General features: G+C 40.6%; 1 protein-coding gene and 1 non-coding gene across 4 annotated transcripts in view; both read right to left on the bottom strand.

Moving 5' to 3' along the window:
* Positions 1-1,342: 1,342 nt before the first annotated feature.
* The window catches only part of LSAMP (limbic system associated membrane protein), a 631,931-nt gene continuing 611,455 nt past the window's right edge, over positions 1,343-21,818 (bottom strand). For 2 of the 3 annotated variants that reach the window (XM_054713959.1, XM_008146625.3), the window contains one exon: positions 1,343-1,757. In XM_054713959.1, coding sequence (XP_054569934.1) covers positions 1,660-1,757 — 98 coding nt within the window. In that variant the 3' untranslated portion in view covers positions 1,343-1,659. Of the gene's footprint in view, positions 1,758-7,752; positions 7,786-21,818 lie in introns of all 3 variants that reach the window. The other variant, XM_008146624.3, reaches the window with a different exon arrangement.
* Positions 10,058-10,188, bottom strand: LOC114233421 (small nucleolar RNA SNORA41). The gene has a single exon (XR_003619565.2). It is a non-coding gene; the product is annotated as a small nucleolar RNA SNORA41 (small nucleolar RNA).

The following is a 21,818-nucleotide window of genomic DNA, read 5'->3' as shown; positions in this document are numbered from 1 at the left end:
ATTCCATTCCTAGTGGCCTGGCCTAGGATAAAGATGAACTACTATGACCAATGTCGTTGCAGACACCATCAGTGGAAAAGGAGCGAGATAATGTGGGCGACTAAATAAAGGCTTAGCCTAGAAAACCAGGACAAAAGTCTGCAAAGGAGCACAGGAGTTGATTCCTTTTTGTTATGGTCAATGCATTGTATTGAGTTCTGTCAGCATCTCTACAATTCGAATAAGGATCTGAGCCCCTGCTCACTTTTCCTGCTTCACTCACTCTCACATATTCTGTCTGAAATAGGAAACAATCTCTGCTCAGGGGAATCTATGGGTGAATGCAGTGTTATTTGAAGATTAGGGAAGGAGCAAAACAGGCTTGCTTAGGATCTCCAGATGGCTCCTCCTCTTGCACTGGGAGTTAACACTGGGAGACCTTCCTGCATCTGGGGATTTACTCAGCACATGCTGCTCACCCTGCAGCAGAGCAGGACCCAGCCTGCAACAAGCCAGCAAACCTATGAATCCCTCAGACTCATGGAACAAGAGTAAAATCAGAAACCTTCTCTCCTAGGTCGCCTCATCCACATCACCGATTTTCTCTACTGTTTGCTCACCCCATCACTAGTAGGCACTTTCATTGACAGTGATATTCTGAGTGACTCCTGACTGGGTTCTGATGATTGGACTAGGAGAAAGATGAGGTTCTGCCCTTAGGAGGGGCACAGCATGGTGTGAACACACACCGATGTTGTGTGACAGCCATGGATGGGGAAGGGCCCTGCTCCTGGCCTCCTTCCCCACCCTGCCCCCAGCAATGTGTCACAGCTGCGTCTCACAATTACAAATGCAGGACAGTATCTACAGCACGAAGTCTATGTACACATGGACCATTCCCTTGGCATGCTTGAGAGAGACACACACACGCACACACATGTACACCCACGTGAGAGCGAGAGACGCGAGCACGCACGCACAGCAGAGAAAATTAAAATGGCACTTCCTAGCATTTGCGGCATGACTAGTGCTCAGGATGGTGGGAGTGAAGAGAAGTGTGTGGGGGGTGGAGATAAAAAAGGGGGTATCTGGGATGAATGTGGGGAGCTAGAACACACTGGAGTGGGAGGAGATGTTCTTAAAAGTTGGTGATAGTGGAGGCAGAAAGCCAGAGAAAGGCTCAACACAGGACTCCGCTTGGATTCCACTGATAGTCTCAAATGGTTACGAGTCAGCTCAAATGAAAACAGAGGAAAAAGTTGATGGCAATATACACACAAAGGCAAGACCTTGTTTCTTTTCCCCTCACGATGGAAAAAGATGAAGGAAGGATCAAGTGTGTGGGGGAGTTAATATCCATCTGGTACTTCTTCACTTGTCCTAGTTTTACACCTGGATGTCCTTAGCATGATGGGTCTTCACACAGCATACATCTGCTTAGACATACATATATCCTAGTAGAACTTTTCCCACCCTGAATCATACTCAAATGGTTATTGATGGACTTGAAATTTGTTTTAAATGTTGTATTTTCTTCTTCCTTTTCTTACTTCCCCCTTTATTTATAAACACACAAAGTTGTGAAATAAACAGTCTCCCCCCATCTCACTCTCTCTCTCTGTATCCTGTGTGACGCATATTTTGTGTGTTTTTTTAAATTATTTTAAAATTTTTATTCTATTAACATTTGCTGAGAAGGCAGAGCAGAGATGCTGCCAGCAGCCACAGTGGTACGGCCAGACTGATGGATCCATTTATTCCTCTCACCGACCCAGGTCCTGCAGAGCAAAAGAGAGAGGGAGAGAAAAGAGAATGGTTACATCTGGCCCACTCTGTGTTAGAGCTGACTGCTGCCCTGTCAGAGGTGAGGCAGGTCTGGTAGGCACCAGTGCCTCCAAGTCAGTGCGCTTATGTACAGCTCAACAAGGTCTCACATTTCTTCCTTAATCCTTCTTCTTGAACTATAAGTATCTTAGGAGTTATCATTGGTTCAAACACCTCTAGATACAAAATGCTCTCATCAGAGAATGTCCTAAACTAGCTATCCCTGACATGCCTGAGGGCGTGGCAGGCCCCTCCTCACCCAGCCTCCTCTTGTGTGCTCTGCTCTGCATGGCAGCTAAAGCGGACACTCATTAAGATTCCAACCACTGGAGAGGGTCCTTCTGCAGCCAGACACGGGCTCCTCCAGCCGATTTATCACAGCATCTCCATCAATAAAACATGGAACCAATCTGTGACTCTCTTGTTTCTCATGGGGGAAGCAGTAATTATTTATTGGTTACAGGGAGGAGAGCTCTTTTCAAGTAATATTTAATGACTGGTGACACTTGAGCTTCAAGGTGGAAAATAAGTCAACTCATTGTAGTATTTTAAGAGGCAGAAGGGGGATCACCTGGTCCAAACTCTAACTTTGACAGTTTAATATCAAAAGCAAAGACAACAACAGCAACAACAGAAAACAACAAACAAACATGACTTAGGGAGGCTAAGAGGCAGGTCCAAACCAGAAACAAGACTAAGACTTGAAGTTGCCCAGAATTCAACCTGGAGTGGCAGTCTGTGTGCTGCCCGCTGCCACCCTGGTTTTCCCCAGGTAGACAGGATTTGGGTGTGTATGTGTGGCTATAGACCCAAGAGGGAGATTGGATTGGAAAGGAAAGTGGAGAAGCCATGTATGTGTTGACAGAAAGAGGAGGATTGGGGCAGAAAATGTTGCTCTGAAGAGCTTGTCTCCTATGCTTTGCTTGTCCACTCTCTCCTTTTGTATGGTTCTTCTGTAAAGATCCATTTTAAAAAGAAAATACTAGTATTTTTCACAACCAAGACTTTGGGATTGAAGGCTGTATGTTTAGATGATGACATTCAAAAGAGAGATTGGTGTGACTATAATTATGGGTCACTTTGAAGTTTTGAGACACATATGCAGACGAATCGGTGTGAATGAGTGTACATGTGAGTGTGTGTTTAAACTTACGATGGTTCAAGTGCAATGAAGCATCTCTGGTATGTGAATGTTGTCAAAATTGTCAACAAACATACCAGATTAGAGGTAAAATTACAGGGAAAGTGTTGAATTCAAAAACATTCTCCTAGTCTATGTTTGTTTGTTTTTTAAAAAATAATAACAGCAACAACAACCAAACAAAACCAGTAGACAATTAGGTAGCTCTTACTGCAAGGTACTGTTATAAATGCTTTCCAAATACAAGCAGTCTACCATGCTGTGAGGCTGGTACTCTAATGAGCCCAGTTTATAGTGAGATAACAGAGGCAGAGAGAGATGAAACCTATTGCACACGTTTACACAGCTAGCAAGCTGGGGTTTTTACCCAGGCAGCTGGCTCCAGTCTTTGCCTGTCACTGCTACACAAGTTATCCAGCGAAGGGGTGCCAATGAGTCTCTTGGCCAACATTTGGCAAATGAAATTTGTCTTTGTTTAAAACAATACCCAGAACAAACAAATCAACATGAAGACATCCATTGTCTTTTTTTAAAAAAAGTGATTTCAATAGAATATTTGGACCAGAATGGCATCTTTTAAATATTAAAAATATTACTTACTATAAAAATATGAATATATACAAACTTTGAACAACATAGTTATACTATAAAATGAGCTTATAATTTTTTAATTTTCTGAATGGCTATAGGATCATCTTACCGTATAATAGACAAATATGCAAATTGACCACACCTTTGCTACGCCCAAGCCACGCCCACCAACCAAGCCACGCCCATCAACCACGCCCACCAGGAAACCGTTGCAGGGACGTTGGGTGTGGCGGAGTCCAAGGCCGGGAAAGCCGCCCGAGGCTTTCCCGGCCTTGGGCGCCAGCGGGGTGCCTGCGCCCATCGCAGGAATGCTGGGTGCGGCCGAGCTCAAGGCCACCGCCCAGGGCCAAGCCAGGACCCTGAAAGAAGGCAGAAGGCGGTGGCCACAGCCAAGGCCTGGGTCCCTGGTGCCGGCAGAAAACTGGTGCAGGCAGCCAGGTGAATAAAGGTCTATTGCATGAATCTTTGTGCAAACGGGCTACTAGTATTAATACAAAGGCACTTTGGCTACCTTCAGGTCCATGCCTTTCTTGAGGAGTTAAGATTCAAGAAGATCATGTTTCTTGCATGAAGCACCTGATTAGGAATTGTGATTAAAATTCAAGTGTTCTGAACCTTACCCACCCCCTACCTGTCTCCTCCCTATTTGGCCCTGTGATATCTGTAAGCTCTCTTAATGGCAGCTCCCAGGGTTTCTGGCCTGATGGGTATTTTAGCTCCTCTATATGCTGTAGGTGGCATGAGCTCAGTGGCACATTGTTTGAATTAGTGTGTCAGTGAAGCAGACAAAGATTACACACAAACTTATACCATTCCTGGTTAAACAAATTTGATATAGGGATGCTGTAAAATAGAAAGACTCTAATTCTGCCTATTTCCTTAACTTTATTTTTAGTGCTGGTACAGACTAGATTATCATAAGGTCCTGGGAAATCTAAAAAGCCTAGTCTTACCATTTTTTTGAAGGGCAGTAAATATTTGAGAAAGCAAAAATTCCATCATTGAAATATAGACATATATGAACCTAAATAAACATGTTTAATATAACATTTTGCTAATCATGTACATACATAAGTACTAGAGAAAATTATATTTTATATACATATTCATATATATACATATATATGATATACACTTGGTCTTTTCATACACATAATTGAGAATAAACTATCACTTTCACATGATATTCTATGTTACATATAGGAAATCCCAGTATATGACTATTAATATTCTTTAATTGTATCCTTAATACAATTATAACATAGTTGAAGTGAATTTTGTAGACCTGTCAATTATTGTTTTTAAGTGCTCTCACATAGCTTTTTGATGCACTTCTATGACTTGCTCTTTTCACAATTGGTTTTGAGAGTAAATAAATAGACTTGAAAAATGTGAAGGTAAATGGGAGACAGTCGGATAATCATCACAAGGGGGCATGCAGTTATAGATATGTATATATGACTGCGTAGGAGAGTACTTCAGTTAATGGCCATTTTGGGGAAAATAATCGGCTAAATCATTAATTATGTTTTAGTTCATAGTTATGAAATTTCTGCTTACTTGTGGAAATGCAAATGGTAAAACTTATTTCCCACACCAGATGGCCAGGCTTAGCAAGTATTTTCCTATACAGATAGATAGACTGAAGCAAGAGTCTGCAAACATGAGTTAGCCTGAAGAATAGATGGGCAAATAGAACCACAATTCAAAAATTGCTACACGCTCATCACATAACAGACAAATATCATATCTTCAGCCACATTCTATATGTGTGTATGTATATGTGTATGCACATGCTTACATGTGTGGTATCTAGTAGATATTCAACAAATGGTAGCAGAATCATTTATTGCTATTAACTATAAATATCTGGATTACAGAAAGGCACAAAATACCCCTGAATCAAAGGGTTAGTTTGTGAATTGGTCAAGGCTTTCAATGTTTGACCCAGAGGGGCAAAATTTAGCTGCAACGAGATTGAAAATCTTGAGTCAACTCACCAGGTCTATGTTTTCAACCCCAGGACAGGATGATAAATGAGATTGTGTCAAGGTGAATGCTGGATTACACTTTGCCATCATAATGCTTAAAAAGAGAATGTGTGACTCAGGGCAAGATTGATACAACATCCTGAAATCGAGGAACGTGAGTATTTTTTGGCAAAGTGTATATACTACAAACCTGATGCAGGATGCTGAGCCAATTGACCAGTCTTTCAGTAAAATTCCAAAGAAAGAATAGGTAATTTTTCAACACCCTCTTTAAAGCTCACACTCTTAGTGAAACGTTGTGATTCAAATTTGGATAAGACATTTCTGTTGATCTCCTGGGTAGTGAGGGCTCATTTCAAAGAATGGGGACTAGATGTATTCAACATAATCATTAGTCACACCCTCAGTGATTGTTGGGCAAGCCTTTCATCCTTTAAGCCATCAAGGTCAATCATATTTTTATTCCTGTACATAGTTCAGCCATACAAGAAGAGGTAAAGCCAGACAAGTTTAAGTTTGAATTACTCTTTATAATTACTAAGGGCTGACTGAGTGACTGAAAATAAGACAAAAAATTAAACTATATAGTTAATACTTATTAAGCGAGAGAAAAAAAATAATCTCCCAAATCTCTCTTAAATATTATCCAGACAGGCACATACGGGCCTGGGAAGCCATGTTTAATTAAAGGAAGCCTGAAAAGACTGACTTTGGCGCCACCTGCTGTCCATATTCAGCCAGTTCGGCTTCCTCTGGCTGAATAAATTGAGAGTAGAACGGGATCTGTATTTGATGTTTTCCTTGAGCACTGTGCCTTAGAATTAAATTTGGGCTCCTTCTACATAATTCTTTACACATTATCTTCCCTCTCTATAAAGTGAGTTTTGGGTAGGGTTTCACAGTAAAGTTATTTTTCACAGTAAAATTATCACATCTTTTCCATCAAAACAGCATCAAATATTTTGCCATGCAAAATTCTAAAATTTTAGGCCAATATTTAGAATTCCTTTGGGTGACACTAGGAATTTATCTCAATGGTCTCTGGAAAAAACCCAAACACACACACACACACACACACACACACACACACACACACACACACACTGTGCCTTATTTTTCCATTCACACCAAAGCCCTGAGGTATCCTAAGATTCAACTTTAATTGATAATCATGGTGCTGGAGAGAGAAGGGCTGAAGAGGGCAGTAGCTTAGATCTTCTTGCCCCAAATGATATTGGTTCTATGTATATATTTCTACTTGCCTCCTCCCTGCTGCCTTCTGTGGGGACTAGCTAGAGCTGATATAAACAAAATGCTGGCCCTTTCCTGAATAAGCAACAAAGTGTCCATAATCTCTGTGGTTCTTGGTCACTGGTGGGGTCTAAATCCCACAAGAATCATTTTTCACTATTGATAATGATCTTGGTTGTCTCATCTCCTTTGAGGTTCAGAGAAGAAGACATCTTCATAAGAAACAACTACCAATCCAAGTGGGTGGCCACGAGGACTTAAGGAGGGTGGTGTTTGGCCACAAAGGTTCCTTTGTGGCTCTGGTATAGAGATTTCTGTTGGACTTGTAAAGAGGTAATTGGTAATTGTTTGCATTTTAGGGTCCATTTTTTGAAGCTTTAACTTGAGTGCACTGTTGTTGCAGGGAAAAGTATGTGAACTATGTGCCACGTGGCTGATGGAAATACATGGGGCAGTTGGAGGGCAATTCCTAGGAGATCCAAGCAACCCTGATGTACTACAGCAGGGTGAGGGTAGATGAAGATCTGGAGAATGTTGAGGCAGGAGGGAGTATTAAATTCTCAAGTCCTTCATTTTAGGAGACCCTGCTCTATTTTCCTTAGAAATATATCTACTTGAATAGCCAACAAGTAACAGTAAAGTCAGTTCTATGTAATTGGGCAGTGAATGTTTCCAAAAGCATAGCTCTGCAAGAATTAACCATGGACACTTAAGATGAGGAAAGTGGGAGGGGATAAGCTGCTCAGTTCCAGACATTCAAAAATGAATAACTAAAGCAACAGAGTAGACATGGGTAGCGGGGGCTTTTTGTGAAAGAGAAAGTTGCAATTTTGGAATAAATAGTGGCAAATGTGTTATGGAAATTATTTCCACAAACTGTTGAGATGAAATAAACTCTAGTATATAAGACCCTAACACACTGCTGTGAAATTTTAATTTTAACATGTAGAAGGTAATTAGAAATAAGAACCATACCTTTTTGCTTGAAGTGCACGGTCGTGCCAATTTCTACAAAAGAAACATTTAGCAAAACAAAAACAGATAAAATTTTTTTTACCAATTGAGAATAAGCACAAAAGTAGCCTGGTACTCTCCACTGAAAGGAAAGTGAGAGGAAAGGTGGAAAAGCATTCTAGTAGAAGCACATATTGATAGAGATGGAAAGAAAGGTATGTGGAAAGAGATTGGTTGGTTGGAACAAATGTGCATTTGGAGGTGGCAAAATCAATTTGTAACTACAAATACTTGGTGTCACATGTTATATGTGTAGACAAGTACAAGCACTCTGAGTATGGCATGAAGATGAACTCTTGACTGCAATTTAGTGAAATGATAGAATATGTCTGGCTCCCAACACCATCCTACCGTTTTGCCCCTGGTGGCTCCACTCTCTTTTCACTTAAAATGCTAAATGTGTTCCAACTTTAAAGCTTTTGTACCTGCTGAGTCATCTGCTTGAGATGCTCTTTCCCCAGATCTCTGAATGGCTCACACGGTCACTTCCTTCAGATTTCTGATAAATGTTTTAGTTACCAGTTCAGGAAGGACTTTTCCCATCACTTTATCAAAAACCTATATCCTGTCAGCCAGGCTATTCATAAGAGCAAGCTGTGACTACACATGGAAACAGTTCCCCTAGATTGGTCGGATGCAGGGTGAATGTGGAGGCCCAGTGTGAATGCTCCACTGCATCACCATTCCTGGTGGACCTCCAGATGCTCTTCTGAAGATGCTCGGTCATTAGCACCTGCCCTTAGTCCTCAAAGAGCTAGTCCATTACCTGCAGAAGTATTGGAAGTCTTCTGCATGAATGCACAGAGGATGGAGGGAGAATTCTGTTCCTTTCTGAGCAGAAGCCTGTAACTGATGTCACTCTCACCACAGACATGGAGCCAGGTTCCATCAAGATATGAAATACCGATCTCCACCTGTTGATCTCACTGATCATCTGCCCACTGATGTTCTAATTGTATATTAAACACACCACCACTGTGTTTTTATTTTCACAATACCTTCTCTGACTACTTTTCCTGAAATCTACATATTGCCTTAAAAATTGTTGAAAAGGCACTATAAAAATATGCCATCACAATATGTGGCCCAGAGAGGCGAATCAGTTACCCAATGTCACACAGCCTGAGGCAGAGTTGAGACTGTAAGTCAAGGTTTCCAGTTCTCCAGCCAGGACTCTGTCCATTATTCATCAATACATCCTGGTATTTTTCTGAAATAAAGTCTTTATCTATAGTCTAAACATCTCTAGGGTTATGACTGGGACATTGAAATGATTCAGATTTGACTGGGGAGAGTTTGGCTCTGCTCTTATGCAAAGCACAACTTCCCTTCTTTCTTGGGGCAAGCCTTTTGGTTTATCGTTCCTTAGAATTTGTAAGAACCTCTCAAGGTCACAGAGCGCTGCTCTTCACCCAAAGGAGCCTAATTCCTGATGATAGCATCTTTATGTAAAGAACACTTGGTTTCCCCTGGTCCACAAGGAATAACTGCAAGTCATTGTTCAGAAACCTGGGCAGACAGGAAGACCAATGGCTTTGCTTAAGCTAGAAAAAAATCACTTAACCTCTCTTTGCCTCAGTATCATCACCTGTAAAATAAGTTTAATCAACATGCTCCTTATAAATTTGTTTTATCAATTATATAAGTTATCATACCATACTTAGAATGCTGCCAGACACATAGTAAGTGCTCAATAAATAAGAGTTGTCAGATTTGTGATAAAATACCTTCTACAGAGAAATATCAGTGAAAATTTGGTGAAAAAAGAGAATTAAAAAAATTGAAAAATCTACTGCAACAGTATAGATGAACAAAACATTGAGAGAAGCTAACACACTAAAGTGATAGGGAAGCAGACTGGTCAGGCAGCATTTTGGTCAGAAATGTGCGGGGTTAACCAGTTACTGGCACAGGCTTGGGTGAGAGTCTCTGCGGTCTAAACATATCTCTAATAAATTAAAAAAGAGCTCATTAAAAGAACTATTTAAAAGTATTGTAAAATGTCATACTTTAAAATCATACAAAATATGCATTTGCTTAAAAACCTTTAATAAGCAAATTAGCTTACCGCTTAAATTTTAGGAAGTCCTCCTTATTGCAATGAATGAACTGGTTTGTGAAATTCTAATGCTATTAATATTTGGAATTCCATTTGTCTTTAGGAAAAGAGGGTGGAGTGCTTATTTGGTTCTGTTACTTTCTATTTATTATATTCTGTTGGAACAGAACATTATTCTTTTGAGGGGCAAAATCCTGATTTTTTTTCTTGTGTTTGTCACACATGTGCCCACTTTGTTTTGCTAAGAAAGAGGTGTTTAATCATGTAACAATTTCTTTCTCACAGAGGAATGCCATAACTGCCACCATAAGAACAGCTGCACACCAGAAGCTGTGGAACTGATTTCTTTTTTGTGTCTGGCTCTGAAAATCTGGTTGCGTGCTGCCATCTTGTGTTAATACTAAGACATAGTCCTTTGTACTGTCTAAAAGAACCTCCCATGTCCACCAGGTGGCAGTAATTGGAAAAATAAAAGCAACATTTCTTTTTTCAGTCAGGGCAGGACCGAAATGTTTACTTTCCAAAAGGAAGTCTTTCCTATTCTTATAGACAAGAAAAAAAAAATTTTTTTTGATCCTTAACAACTGAAAATTATTATTCTTTTTCTAGTGCAAAGTTCTTGTGAAAAACAGCCTTGCCAGGGATATTATTTCTGTAGGCATTCCCTGGACATACTCATTAGACTAAGCCTAAAACATATAATATTTATGCCTTTCAAGGAAAACATCTCCCTACATATATGTCTTTCTTTAGGAAACACATTTAACAAATAAGTGTGGCAGTGCAGATCCAAATAACAAAATAAAAAGATAAATCTACTGTGGCTATACAATGGATAAAACTTTGGGGAAGTCTAGTACAGAGAAAGTTCTAGAATTCTCTGGAAGCATTATTAGCATGTGTCTAGATATTACCTTGTGATGAGAGGGTACAAGGAGGCATTGGGGAAAGAATCAACACTAGAAAAGGGAAGTGCCTTCACAAATTTATTTATGCTAACTTGTTTTTGACTTTTGACTTTTGATTTTCAGAGAGTCTACATCCATCCATGTTAGACAAACCTGCAGCATTAAAAAGAACTGATTCAGTCTTTCTCATGGGCACAGACGATGTCCTCCTGTTCACTACTGTAGCCTCAGCTCAGTATTTCTCTAGCACAGAGTAAGTGTCCAATAGATTTGCTGAGTAAATATCCAGAGTGCATGAATGAATAATGAATCAATGAATTAAAGCCTCAATGAAGCTGCCCTAGCTGATACTAGGCAGGGGGAGATTCTAGTCTCCTTTTGGAACCACCATGCCTTAATCCTAAGGCAAAATTCCTGTCGGGAATTCAGCCATTTGAAGAGTCATATGGGGCCAGGAGGCCCTTTCATCAGTCTCCACATCCTGGAGGTAGAACATTTTCTGGAGGTTGAGTTTTATTTAAGAATATTCTCATGGCTAACTGAAATCTAAACCTTAGAAAATAAAAATCCAAGCTTATATTTTTTTTGTTCAGAGGCTAGAAGATTTATTCTCTCTCTTACCTTTAATCTCCTATTAAGTGGTGTGGTTAGTTCTCTTTCTCTCTCTCTCTCTCTCTCTCTCTCTCAATGAAAGTGAGTATTGTGAAGATGAGAGGTGCTTCCTTAGTGACTCTAGAATTTATAGTTTGATAACTCCTTATTACCTGAGAAAATTTTCATATCCATGTTTATGAACAATTTTGGCATTTGCCTGCATTGCATTTTATCTGGGAGAGGAGATGAGGGCACAACAATTCCATAAAAAGAATAATTGATTTTTCAGTGCCTTGACTCTTGATAGCTTCCTTCCAGTCCTCTGCTTATATGCATTCATTCCTGCCCACATGTAGGATATGCAGAGTTTGGGGGTTCATATTGTTTGCATAGTTTTTCTAATTCCAGGGTGTATACTTGAACATAAACAGATTTTTTTTTTTTTTTACCTCCCATAGCCATTTGAACAAGGAAACATTCTCCCTTCTGCTGTGTATGGCACAGCTCTTTCCAGAAGGCCAGTCTTCTAAACAGGCTTTAAAAATGACATATTAAGGAACTAAAATAATTAATGACACTTTTTTTTTCTGGGCAAGAATTAGTAAGAGTGCCTGTTCAGGGGAGAGGGAAGGTCCACATTCAATAGGGACTGTATACTCCAGTTGCCCGGAGAGAGTGAGAGGAGGGTGGGGGTAAAATCATGAAATTTAATCAAAGAAACAAAGGAGAAGATGCCACGCTGCTGCTTCCGCCCTCACCACTGCCCAGGACCTGCAGCGTAACATCTGTAAGATCCTCCACGGAATTTTAAGTATTTGTGTTCTGACTCTTTTTTTTTGCCAAGGTTTTGAAAAATAAACCTTTATTATTACAGTGGCTTAAAATGGGGACATTTTTATTAATTCAGTTTTCAAAGCCACACTTTGCAAGTTATTAATTTCTTTCTCAAAGGTTTCTTTACTGTACTCAGAGACTTTAGGGATTAGCAATTTCTATTTACTTGTATAATTATTATTATTATTTTTTCTTTTGACATAGAAAAGGATATGCCTGTGATTTCTGTTTGGATTGTCAGAGTTTTTTATTTTCTCCCATGCACTATATTCATGTTGTATAAACCCTAATGCCTAATATTTATAGAGTCATGTGCTCTGAGAATCACAGTAATCGTTCTAGGTCTAGCTCAGAGAGAAAAAGCCAAAATAAAGAAATAGGTCTAAACCTCAACATTAAGGTTATTCCTGCTTGTGTGTGTTCATAGATGGACCACTGTCCTAACTACTAAGAGAATTTGTCAACTTGATTTGGAAAATGAAGAAGCCTTAGCATGTCATCAATGTTGAGAAATGAAGTTGGCCTCCCTTAGCTAGATTTGGGTCAAAATCTAGTTACACTTTACTTTCAAATACCTATACGGGCTTTTTGTATTACAGTTGACTTCAGATGTTTGATGCTATTTTGGGATGTGTCAGGGACATAAATGATTGACCAGGATATTGGTCACCTTGGACATATAATGATAACTCCTTGTTGAATGAGTGAATAAATCCAAATCAAAACTAATGCTGACATAATTTCTTCTTATATAATGTAAGTAAAATATTTAAGAATCACTCCTTATTCTCATTATTAGTGGGTCAACTCTCTATAAACCAAATGTCCTATACTGAAGAGAATTAGAAAAAATTAAGTAAAAAGTCATTTCATTAAAGAAAAAGACAAATTTGTACAAGGAAAAATGTTAATACATCAATTCAGAGAGAGCATGTAGGAGCTCCCACATTTGAAAGCGGGATTCTAACCGTAAATCCTGCAGGTGACACAAGGCAAATCTCTTGTGAGTCTAAAGAAATCTCCTGAAAAAGTAAGTCAGGTTTGATTTAGGACCTGGAATTGCTGAGAGTGTGCCTGTCACTGAGGAGGGAGCCCTGGACCAGGCAGGAGGCTATGAGGGGGCCTGTCACTGATGGCAGAGCCCTGGGCCAGGCAGGAGGCTGTGAGGGGGCCTGTCACTGAGGGGGGAGCCCTGGCTCAGGCAGGAGGCTGAGAGTTGGCCTGTCACTGAGGGGAGAGCCCTGGGCCAGGCAGGAGGCTGTGAGGGGGCCTGTCACTGAGGGGAGAGCCCTGGGCCAGGCAGGAGGCTGTGAGGGGGCCTGTCACTGAGGGGAGAGCCCTGGGCCAGGCAGGAGACTGTGAGGGGGCCTGTCACTGAGGAGGGAGCCCTGGACCAGGCAGGAGGCTGTGAGGGGGCCTGTCACTGAGGGGGGAGCCCTGGCTCAGGCAGGAGGCTGTGAGGGGGCCTGTCACTGAGGGGAGAGCCCTGGGCCAGGCAGGAGGCTGTGAGGGGGCCTGTCACTGAGGAGGGAGCCCTGGCTCAGGCAGGAGGCTGAGAGTGGGCCTGTCACTGAGGGGAGAGCCCTGGGCCGGGCAGGAGGCTGTGAGGGGGCCTGTCACTGAGGAGGGAGCCCTGGCTCAGGCAGGAGGCTGAGAGTGGGCCTGTCACTGAGGGGAGAGCCCTGGGCCAGGCAGGAGGCTATGAGTGCCTGTCGCTGAGCGGGGAGCTCTGGGCCAGGCAGGAGAGCGGCTGCTGTGCCAGCCTCAGCCATGGCCTTGAACAAGTCACAGAAACATGACCGGCCTGAGAGAGGGCAGAACATAGAGGACAGTTTAGATGTTTTCACTTGAATGTTTCATAGTACACTGGCAGCTCCCACATTCAGACAAAGCATTTGTTTATATCACGTCAATGGCGTTATCTCTGAGGAAGGAGCTTATGTATGATCTTTATTTTCTTCTTTATCGTTTCATATATTTTCAAGTTCTTCCTTAATGGAAATGCATAACACTTATTATCAGAATAGAAAACTATTTATAAAGACAAATAAATGCATTAAAAATACCCTCTTTGTCTGTGGGAAGTTAATGATCAGTTTCTGATTATTTGGCTTTGGGTTGACATTACAAGAAGACTGAATTTCTCCCCACCACCCCTGCCGGACACCCCCTAACTTTTTAGTTGGCTGGTATCATATAGTAAAACCAAAGAGAAGCTAAGGTAGGTGAGGTCTAATTTTTATAACAAACATAGTCCTAACAGTATGAAATAAGATGCAATAAAAAATGTATTATATGGGTTTATGAGGTCCCTCTAACTGTAGGCTTAATGCAAGTGCCCCGTAGAGGTGCATGGTTTGACTGAAATAGCCTGGGCTTTGCTCAGTGGCAATATGCACTGTCCCAGAACGTACAGTCTCACCAACGTAAAAAGAGGGCTTCATCAAGTCTTTTACCCAAGTTAGGTTTCTCAGATCCTGCAGGCTTCTCATTTAGCCTTAGAGGTTTATTTTTTAATAATCAATGAATTAGGATGTCAGAGAATGCTTGAGGCTAAGTTTAATAAAGTGGTTTCCCTGGGCCATTTCACCTAAAATCTGTATAAGGTTAGATAAACTCCAGGAGTAAACTCATTTGAATCAAGTGTCAGGTAAGATATTAGGGTCAGATATGCAGTTTCTGTCTTAAAGAAACAAGTTTTGCCCTCCTTGCCCAGAATATACCCATTGCATCTGTGGGTAATATCCTGGCCTTCTACCCCTTGTTGGAATTGATGACCAGTCATCTCAAATTCAATGAGATTAAGAATTACCTCCCAGCCCAAAGTCTACTCAGTTGTTGCTGCAATGTAGGTTATATTTTTCGTGTTTAAAAACGTACATTTTACAGCCTTTCATGACTTCATTCATTTTACTTGCTAACAAGGATTAAAGGCATAGGTTTGGGTAGGTCTCTAGAGATTTTCAACCTTCCTGGTTTTCTTCTTTTTTCTATGTCTCTGAGGAAGGAGCTTATATGTGATCTTCAGATTCGTTTTAAAATACATTTTAGATTTACATTCCAAGGGATTCAATACTATCTTTAATCCATTTAAAGTGTATTTTTATTTTGTATATTTCAAAATAAAAGAACATTCAAATACCATGAAACGAGGTAACTGGCGTATGGAATTAGAATGCAGAGATAACAAGTGAATTTATGAGATTTCCTGGGGTTTTAAGGCTCTTGGAAATAAGAAGATAAGGGATTAAAAATGGTGGGATACTCCTAGTAACCCTCGGACTTGCATACATGGCACTAACCGCCATAGTGCAGACTGGGTAAAGGCAGGTCTGCTGTGGACCCCCATCGAGCGCCAGGAGGCCTCAGTGGTTTATCTATGACTCCAAACATAGTGTTACAGCCAGGTTCCGGGGCAGCTCCTGGGAAACACTGAAGGCTCCTTACAACTGGGTCATCCCATAAAATAAAATAAAAACCTACCATTCAGCCTCCATATTGAAAGGCTTGAAGTTCTCTGTAGAGATTCTGCCAGATCGTGGGCCCTCAGTATCCAGAAAACTCACCCTGGATAGTGCCCGCTACCACACAGTGTGAGCATTGGTACATGTCTGTACAGGTCATCTTTCTTGTCCTAAGAGTAACACGTGGAAATGCCGATGCCCTTTCCTTTAACTCCATTGGCTTGCCTTTTTTTTTTTTTTCTTTTTTAAACAGGCCAGATACAAATGAAGAGAAGTAATAAATTCTTAGGGCAAAAAATATGTTTTTTTTCCAGATTTCTAAAATTAATTAGACTTAATATTGTTCGCCTCCCTTTGGATTTTAGACCTTTGTATGTACTAGAATGTTTGGCCCCTCTTTCCCGTCTCTTCTTCTACCTTTTAATTTCACTTTCACCTGGAATCCTTCTGACCCATCTAGGCTCGCTAAGGTGTCCCTGTTCTGTGCTCCCCAAACACCACACAGGTGGTGTAAACTCAGCCAAGCATTTTGTGATTGCTTAGTTCACCACCTGCTGCCCACCTGTAAGCTCTATTAGCACAGAGGCTGTGTCTGGCTCATTTGCCACAGTCCTCCCGAGACCCAGCTCTGAGCTTGGCCGTAGAAAGTACTAGGATAGTGTGTGTGTGTGTGTGTGTGTGTGTGTGTGTGTGTGTGTGTGTGTGTGTTTTAAGTGAATGAATGGTGTAATTAAAATCACTATCAAATAAACTTAACCTGCGCCAGAAACTAGGTTTTCACTGCCCATCAATTTGAAGGCTCTTTCTTGAGCCTTCAAATGATTAGATGTCATAAGGAAAAGAAAATGAAAACTCTAAAAGAAACTCTACAAAGCAAAAGCAAGTGGAGAGTACACCTAAGTGCCGAAAAGAAGTCCTACTATTTACTGAATGACTTAGAGCGGAAGGGTTGATTCTCTAGGCCAGTGGTCGGCAAACTCATTAGTCAACAGAGCCAAATATCAACAGTACAACGATTGAAATTTCTTTTGAGAGCCAAATTTTTTCAACTTAAACTTCTTCTAACGCCACTTCTTCAAAATAGACTCGCCCAGGCCGTGGTATTTTGTGGAGGAGCCACACTCAAGGGGCCAAAGAGCCGCATGTGGCTCGCGAGCCGCAGTTTGCCGACCACGGCTCTAGGAAAGACCAACCTCCAATATTATCCCATCTTTTTCAGCTCTGCAGCACTGAGCAGCTTTTGATGATGAACTTACCTGTGTTCTGGAACTCCAGAGCAAATCTCGCACGTTACTCTCTAACTTGCTATTCAACGAAGAGAAGTGCAAGCTACTGCTTGGTTTCTTTTGTTTAAGCTGTTTCTGCTCTCCAAACTCCCCCTGCTTCCCAAGTCATACAAAATCATAGGTACATTTTCCAACATAGAACATGGCTGGGAATGCTTGGTGCTGTGTGGACTGAAGAGGCTGGGATGGCACACAGAATGGACACTCGGCCAAGGCGCAGTTACCTCCTACTGCTGTTTTTTTAAAGTTCGTTTTGTTTTGTTTATTTTTTATTGATGTTAGAGAGGAAGGGAAAGGGATAGAGAGAAACATCCATGATGAGAGAGGATCATTGATTGGCTGCCTCTTGAATGCCCCACACTGGGAATCGAGCCCACAACCCGAGCACGTGCCCTTGGGCAGAATCAAACCGGGGGCCCTTTAGTCCACAGGCTGGTGCTCTATCCATTGAGCCAAACCAGCTAGGGCTGCTGTTTTTTTAAACCACAAGATGCTGTGGTTGCCTCCAAACAATGTCCTCTTAGGCTGGTAAAAAAGTCATATTGAAAAGGCAAGGCTTAGAAGATGAGTGGTTAAGTGAGAATCTCTGCTACGAGGAAAAGGGCAGCTAAAGTAGAAAGGATGGACAGCTATGATTTACAGTGAAGATATCCTGCTAGTGGTGTTAAAATATACACATGTGTTACAGAGAAGGGGTAAGTGTTTTCTTTTACAATCAGCACAGTGATAAGCAAAACAGCACAGTAAACTAGGGTGGTGCTTGGCTCTCCGTGGTCCAATTAGAAAGCACGATAAATGACTTGTAAAGTCTCTGCACCCACTGATTGATGGTGTATGTAAGCTGACAATTCTTAGCGGCGTCTTAGTGAGTGGTCTTCTTACTCCCATCATGTATCTGGGTCCATACGAGCACCTTAAATTGGAATTCCAAACTCACATGTCCTGCTGCGTTCTTACTTGGCAGGTGTGTTTCTTCCCAGCAGTATACTGTATAGGGGGGATGTAAGGTGGGACCACTTAAGCTGATTTCCCCCCACGCAAAGGCTTCTTTGATTTAATACTGACAAATAATTTGTGATGATTTAATACTGACAAATAAATTGTGAAGACCACTGTGAGGACAGAGTGAGTGCACAAGGCGAGTTGTTACTGAGGTTAATTTGTGTCTTGCCTCTTCAGAAGCAGGTGTTTCCTCCAGACAAAGGGAATGATGGCTTTGCGGTGCCTGCATGACTGACAACCAGAGTTTAGATGTGAATACTAATACTACCAAAACTTTTCCCTGTTTTTTTTTTTTTTTTTTTTTTTTTAAGAATGTCAAAGAAAAGGAGTACATGTAAATGCAAGGTGAATACAGTGGAAAATGTGAAGAAAAAGAAAATCAAGAAATACAAACCAGGAATAAGAATTTCAAATGAAAAAAAAAAGAAAACCAAGGGGAAGACTAAAATTTAAGTTTATGCTTTTGGCGGCTATGATATGACATTTTTCAGGGGCTGAGGCTGTGTTGATGACATAATTCTTGGAAGACTATGTGCTATTTTTTTTCTTTTTGACTCTAACTGGTCTCACTTCCTTTAAGGACTTCTGCTCCACAGAGTGTCTCCGAACCTAGAGCAAATGTCTCACAGAAAGGACCTCCTTCCTGACTATACCCACCAATGCCCCTCATAATAGACTGTTGCCCTACTGCTAAATGGCTTACAGACGCAAACACCAAGGCAAGTTCTAATGGGGCTGCACTCTAAAGTCTAGAGGGGCCTGCACCAGCTTTTTCTGTCCATTCAAGATCCTGGTCTTCTCACCCTTCGGTGCAGCATGCCAACATTTTTTCTGCTGCAAATCTCATTGAGCTCTTCTTAGGCAGCATTATTCCTTTTAATTAAAAAAAGAAGACTGTCAATTACTTACACTTAATCCCCAAATGTAATTGCTACTTTGAGAGATTTTCCCCCTATACAGCTCATAGAAGAGAAATATTTCCATCAAATTAAAATTTAGTGTGAGCTTGGATTTTCAAAAATACATTCATTTTCAAATCCCAGTTGGTGCTAGAAATCTAAATAGCATAGCCATCTATAGAACAGGGAGATCTCTAGATAGGCTGACTGGTGTAGGCAGACCCAGATTAGGGAAATAGGGAAAGACATTAGGAAAGAGTTCCAAGCATAAAAATTCTCCTACTTTTAAATTGATGCTGTAGGATTTTTAGCCATTTAGCTTGAAGCTAATATAAGTTCTTAGAGAGGTATCACTTCCAAGCTATTGTTGAACATTGAAACAATAGTGTAAGTATATTTCAGATTTATTCTTGCTAGTAAATTTTAACAGGGAGAGAACAAGAACTGTCCAGGAAACAAAGCAGAAAGAAGGATAAAGAGGTGAGAAGAAGAAGACACAGAAATGGATTCAACAAAGACAAATGCCTATTACAGTTGTGTCTAAATCAGTGGATTGGCGGGTGAAGTACTGATTTCAGGTGAAGTATTGGCAAGACTCTCCCACTTGGTTCTCAACCAATAACAAAAATCAGGAGGAAGTCAGACTTGCTCCCAGTAAAAGAGTCAGGGTGCTGGGGGTTAATTCCAGCAGGTCATAAATGCAAGAAGTTCATCAAAAGGTTGGTGGACCTTGAGGCTTCAGCAGGGCTGAAGATACATATTATTGCCTGCTGGAATAGCTGAAAGTATTTCCCCAAACCTAAACATCTGTATATATTATTGCCTGCTACTGGAACAGCCAAAGGCAGTTCCCCCAACCTGATAATGCCTACTGTATACCAAACCTTACCTTTGATATGTATATCTGCTTTGCTTTAGGGCAATTTGTGTTAATAAAAAGCTAAGGGTCCAGAGATTCAGAGAACTTGGTTACTGAAGCTAGGTCTTCTTTGGCTCCCCAAAATGCCTCCCAAATTTATATTTCATGTCTAGTCTCCTTATTAATTTACTTGCAGCCCTTCTCCAGATTCCTGAACTCTTCTAGATGCTGAGAAACACCCAAGCATCAGGGTAATAAACTTAACTCTTAATTACCTTTATGTGTATTAATCAGGGTCCATGATTTTGCTGTAAATTTGTGTTGACATGGCTGCCAAAGTTCTATTAGTGAAAACAGGGCCCATGTTTGCATCAGCTAGTGGGAAAGGAGTGATATATATAAAAACTGAAACCTTTTCTAAAACATGTTTTATATCTTTGACCAGAAAAAATGGCAAGCTCTTTAAATTGATGACTTTGAATTAGTCTGATAGGTGGTAATGTGCCTGATGGGCATCCAATGAAATTGTATGAGTGTGTGTGTGTGTGTGTGTGTGTGTGTGTGTGTGCCGTACAACAGGAAACTGTGCAACTTGCAGGTCCGCTTGAGTGTAGAATTATGCTATTGATGAATAATAATAATTTTTTTTTATTTGGCCTTGGGACACTTCTATATTTAAACCTGTTAACACTGTGGGTATTTCAGATATTCCTAGAATCTGTAACATATCAAAGTATAATGAAGCCACACTGAACTTATATCTGATTAATATTCAGACAATATGCTGCAAGTACATCTCTAAATATCAGTTCTTTTAAAAAGCATGAGACATGTGTATATCTGAATATGGTTATTTTAAATCCAATATGCTTGCTTTCTAGGAACTTGAAAGCTCTCTTTAATATATTATTTAAAACATTGCTTTGAGCTAGTAGGCATGGAAAATATAATTTCTTTCCCATTTCACAGTTGGAAAAACTGAATTAAAGAGAACAATGCTAGTAATTATTCATGATTAAAAGAGGTTTGTATGTAAATCAGCCCGAATAAGTGTGTGAAATTAGATGTGCCTATGCCAGAGAGCTCTGCTCATATTTTTTAAAGATGAATGCTTTCATATAAATCTCTGCGTGATACATTCTGTGTGTTTGGAAATGGACTTGTAAAGTGTGTGGATATTAAGGTAACTGAGTGTTGTGTATTAGAGACATTATAATACATAAAGTATTAGACAAAATTTTTAAATTCATTAGACAGATATATATCTAATGAACATAATTGCATACATAATATTTATTTAAAATGTACTACAGATTTACATATGTGCCTGGCTGCTGTGTTGGGTAAACTAGAATTTCGATGTACTATGATGGTTAAGAAACGTGGGAAAAGGTGCATTTTAGTTTCTTAGGATTGTGGGCATTAATTGAGTTAATACATGCAAGAAGGCTTAGAACTTTATTGCCACATGAGAAGCCCACTTTCGATGTTAGCTATTATTATTACCATTATTAGGCAAGGTGAATGTGCTATTAAAATAAGGAGTTGAAAAGAGGCATCTTCTCTTTGATAACCCAGGATAATATCATGCAGAATATAAATAAAGCTGTAGGAATTATACAGTCATCTTCACAGCATGGAATATTTTTAGGATTTTCTTCTAGCTCTCTTTCCATCCCATGCAGTCTGATTTTGAGAACTCATTCCCAGGAGTGTCAGGTGAGGGCAGGAGTATCCCCTCCTCCTTTTGTAGATGGAATCTGGCTGTTCCAATGCCAGGCCTGCCCATAACAACATGGGTCTCCCTCAGGAGGAAGCATCCCAGGCAGACTTCAGATTTTTGCAAGCCCAGCCATGTGCAATGTGTTTTATCAATGGAAAATCAGGAACTGGATGGCAAGTGGCCATGAACAAACCCCGTGCCAATGCCTGAACCTGGAAGATAATCTCAACATTTCCCAAACCCACTCACCACGCGGGGTTAGTGAATGGAAAGGCTGTTCGCTTGGGATAAATAATCAGATGGGAGACAGACAGGTGAGATATTCCAGGGTCATTAATTTTTTTTTTTTTAAGTGACAGGGAAGGATGGGCTGATTGAGCCCAGAGAGCCCCACACTCA

The sequence above is a fragment of the Eptesicus fuscus genome, chromosome 3, assembly GCF_027574615.1.
Source record: "Eptesicus fuscus isolate TK198812 chromosome 3, DD_ASM_mEF_20220401, whole genome shotgun sequence".
In the NCBI taxonomy this organism is placed as follows: domain Eukaryota; kingdom Metazoa; phylum Chordata; class Mammalia; order Chiroptera; family Vespertilionidae; genus Eptesicus; species Eptesicus fuscus.
The sequence above is the reverse complement of the archived record's forward strand: the minus strand, read 5'-3'. Positions and strand labels throughout refer to the sequence as shown.